The following is a 1,917-nucleotide window of genomic DNA, read 5'->3' as shown; positions in this document are numbered from 1 at the left end:
CAAATAGTGTACACTTTTTCCCTTTGATCAGTCTTATATTTCTCTACAATTCACGTTGTTTAAAATACAGTGAACAAAACTGGATATGCTACGCAAAAGGGAATAAACGATTTCAAAAAATAAAGAAATATATCCGTGACCTTGGATGCCAAATTCATTTAAAAATACCTGAGCATAATGTTGACTTTTGTTTACCAACTTATATGCAGCTTATGGTCATCTGTGATCGTAGCTTTCTTCCTTGCCTCTTTATTTATATATGGCGTATCCATCTCCATCCTGTACTTATATGGTTGAACTTACTCTCTACGCATACCACCCTGAACTTAAATTTCATATGGTTTTTATAGAGCCATTTCCCCATCTGTCACAGCACTTTATAGAAATGCTTAAATTTATAATTTATAATAACTGCCATTTATACCTTCAAATATTAGAAAATGAAGTACTTAATAATCAACACAGCATACGGTATAATTTACAGTAAATAACGGAACTAAGGACAATATCATACTAATGCCTACTGGAAACCTACCTCCACTGGGCAATCATTCTTCACCAACGCTACACGTGCCCTTTGCAAGGAACCATCCATTAGCTTGTGAAGTCTTAAAATCAACTTTCTTAACCCCATCTGCTTCAGTGCTTTGTCTACAAATGGTCTATAAATCGAAGTCAGACAATGTCTACTAAAGCCTGCTTCTGTGTTGCAGTCTGGTGCTCCCCAACCAACAGAATCATCCTCGGATTCAAGCCTCTCAAACTTCTTGGAAATGTAGTCCTGAGACTGGACATCGAAACTGTTGTCTACAGGCCGTCTGAGTTTTGGTACCCTGGGATCAGAGATTTGTTCTTCTTCACTCTCATCCGTACTACTTTCCAATTCCTTCAATTCTCCTTCTGTGTCATCACCCTCATATTCCGGCTCATTACCTTTGGATGGTCGAGGGGAAGGGATTTCAAACACTGGCCAGCCAATGTCTGATAAATTCTTGATGCCCAAAACAGTGCCCATAATCCTTAATTTCTGATTTAAGTCTTTTGTGATGTTTAACCACAAGCAGAGTGCCTGCACCCTGTCCTGGAAGTCTTTTGCAGCATATTTTTCATAGTCCTTTTGAAGAGCCTGTAATGATGGATAAAGTGCTTCTATGTATTCTAGCAGCTCCATTATCCGTTTCACCTGCTCAAATGAGACCCTCTGGCGTTGGAGATGCTCATGGTATGTTGAGTAACCCACAGTCTGTGTTCCATGAGGGGCTTTGCCCTGCCCCTGCCCTTCTACTGAAGTACCATTAAAACTAGCTCCATTTCTGACAAAAGCAAAGTTCCCATAATTAACTTTGAAAGTAAGGATTTCATTGATAATATCTGGGATGGCTTGACGGGCTGTATATAAAAAGAGGTCTTGGTCATTAATGGTCCGTCCTGCATGCCAGGCTTGTAGCTCTAACCAGATCAGTTCGTTAGATCGGTTAAACCAGAAAGCAGACGTATTTTCTTGTCCTCTTTGCTCCCTGTCCTTCTTCTTTGAGACTGAGGTAAGCTTTAGTAAAAGTCGTAATGTTTCAAAAAACTTTAAACGATCTGCTGGGCAATCAGTCCTAGAAGTCTGACGAGCAGTTCTGGCTATAGGCATGGGCACAGATACTGGAAGCTTAGCGTTGCTACAGCCAAGGCTGAGGTAAGGCTTATTGAGATCCACATCTGGAATTGATTTTTTTGGCAAAGACCCACCCACTGAGTCCAACATGAATGAGCACTGTACATTTTTTTTATGATCACGTTCTGTTGTTCTAAGAGTTGCTCGGATCTTTTTCTCATGCTTATAGCTGTATTCTTCCACATTCTCCACTGTTTTTCCAGTGTCTTTATGTGGAGGCTGATTTGGTGCATTCATTTTTTCTATTAAAAAAA

General features: G+C 39.9%; 1 protein-coding gene across 1 annotated transcript in view; it reads right to left on the bottom strand.

The window, feature by feature from the left end:
* MAP3K4 (mitogen-activated protein kinase kinase kinase 4) overlaps positions 1 to 1,917 on the bottom strand; it is a 141,328-nt gene that overhangs the window by 71,987 nt on the left and 67,424 nt on the right. Inside the window, exon 3 of the mRNA XM_012646841.1 lies at positions 536 to 1,905. Within this exon, the coding sequence (XP_012502295.1) occupies positions 536 to 1,905 (1,370 nt within the window). The remainder of the gene's footprint in view (positions 1 to 535; positions 1,906 to 1,917) is intronic.

Source organism: Propithecus coquereli, unplaced genomic scaffold (assembly GCF_000956105.1).
Source record: "Propithecus coquereli isolate 6110/MARCELLA unplaced genomic scaffold, Pcoq_1.0 Scaffold25, whole genome shotgun sequence".
In the NCBI taxonomy this organism is placed as follows: Eukaryota; Metazoa; Chordata; class Mammalia; order Primates; family Indriidae; genus Propithecus; species Propithecus coquereli.
Note: the sequence above shows the minus strand (reverse complement) of the source record. Positions and strands in the feature narration are given on the sequence as shown.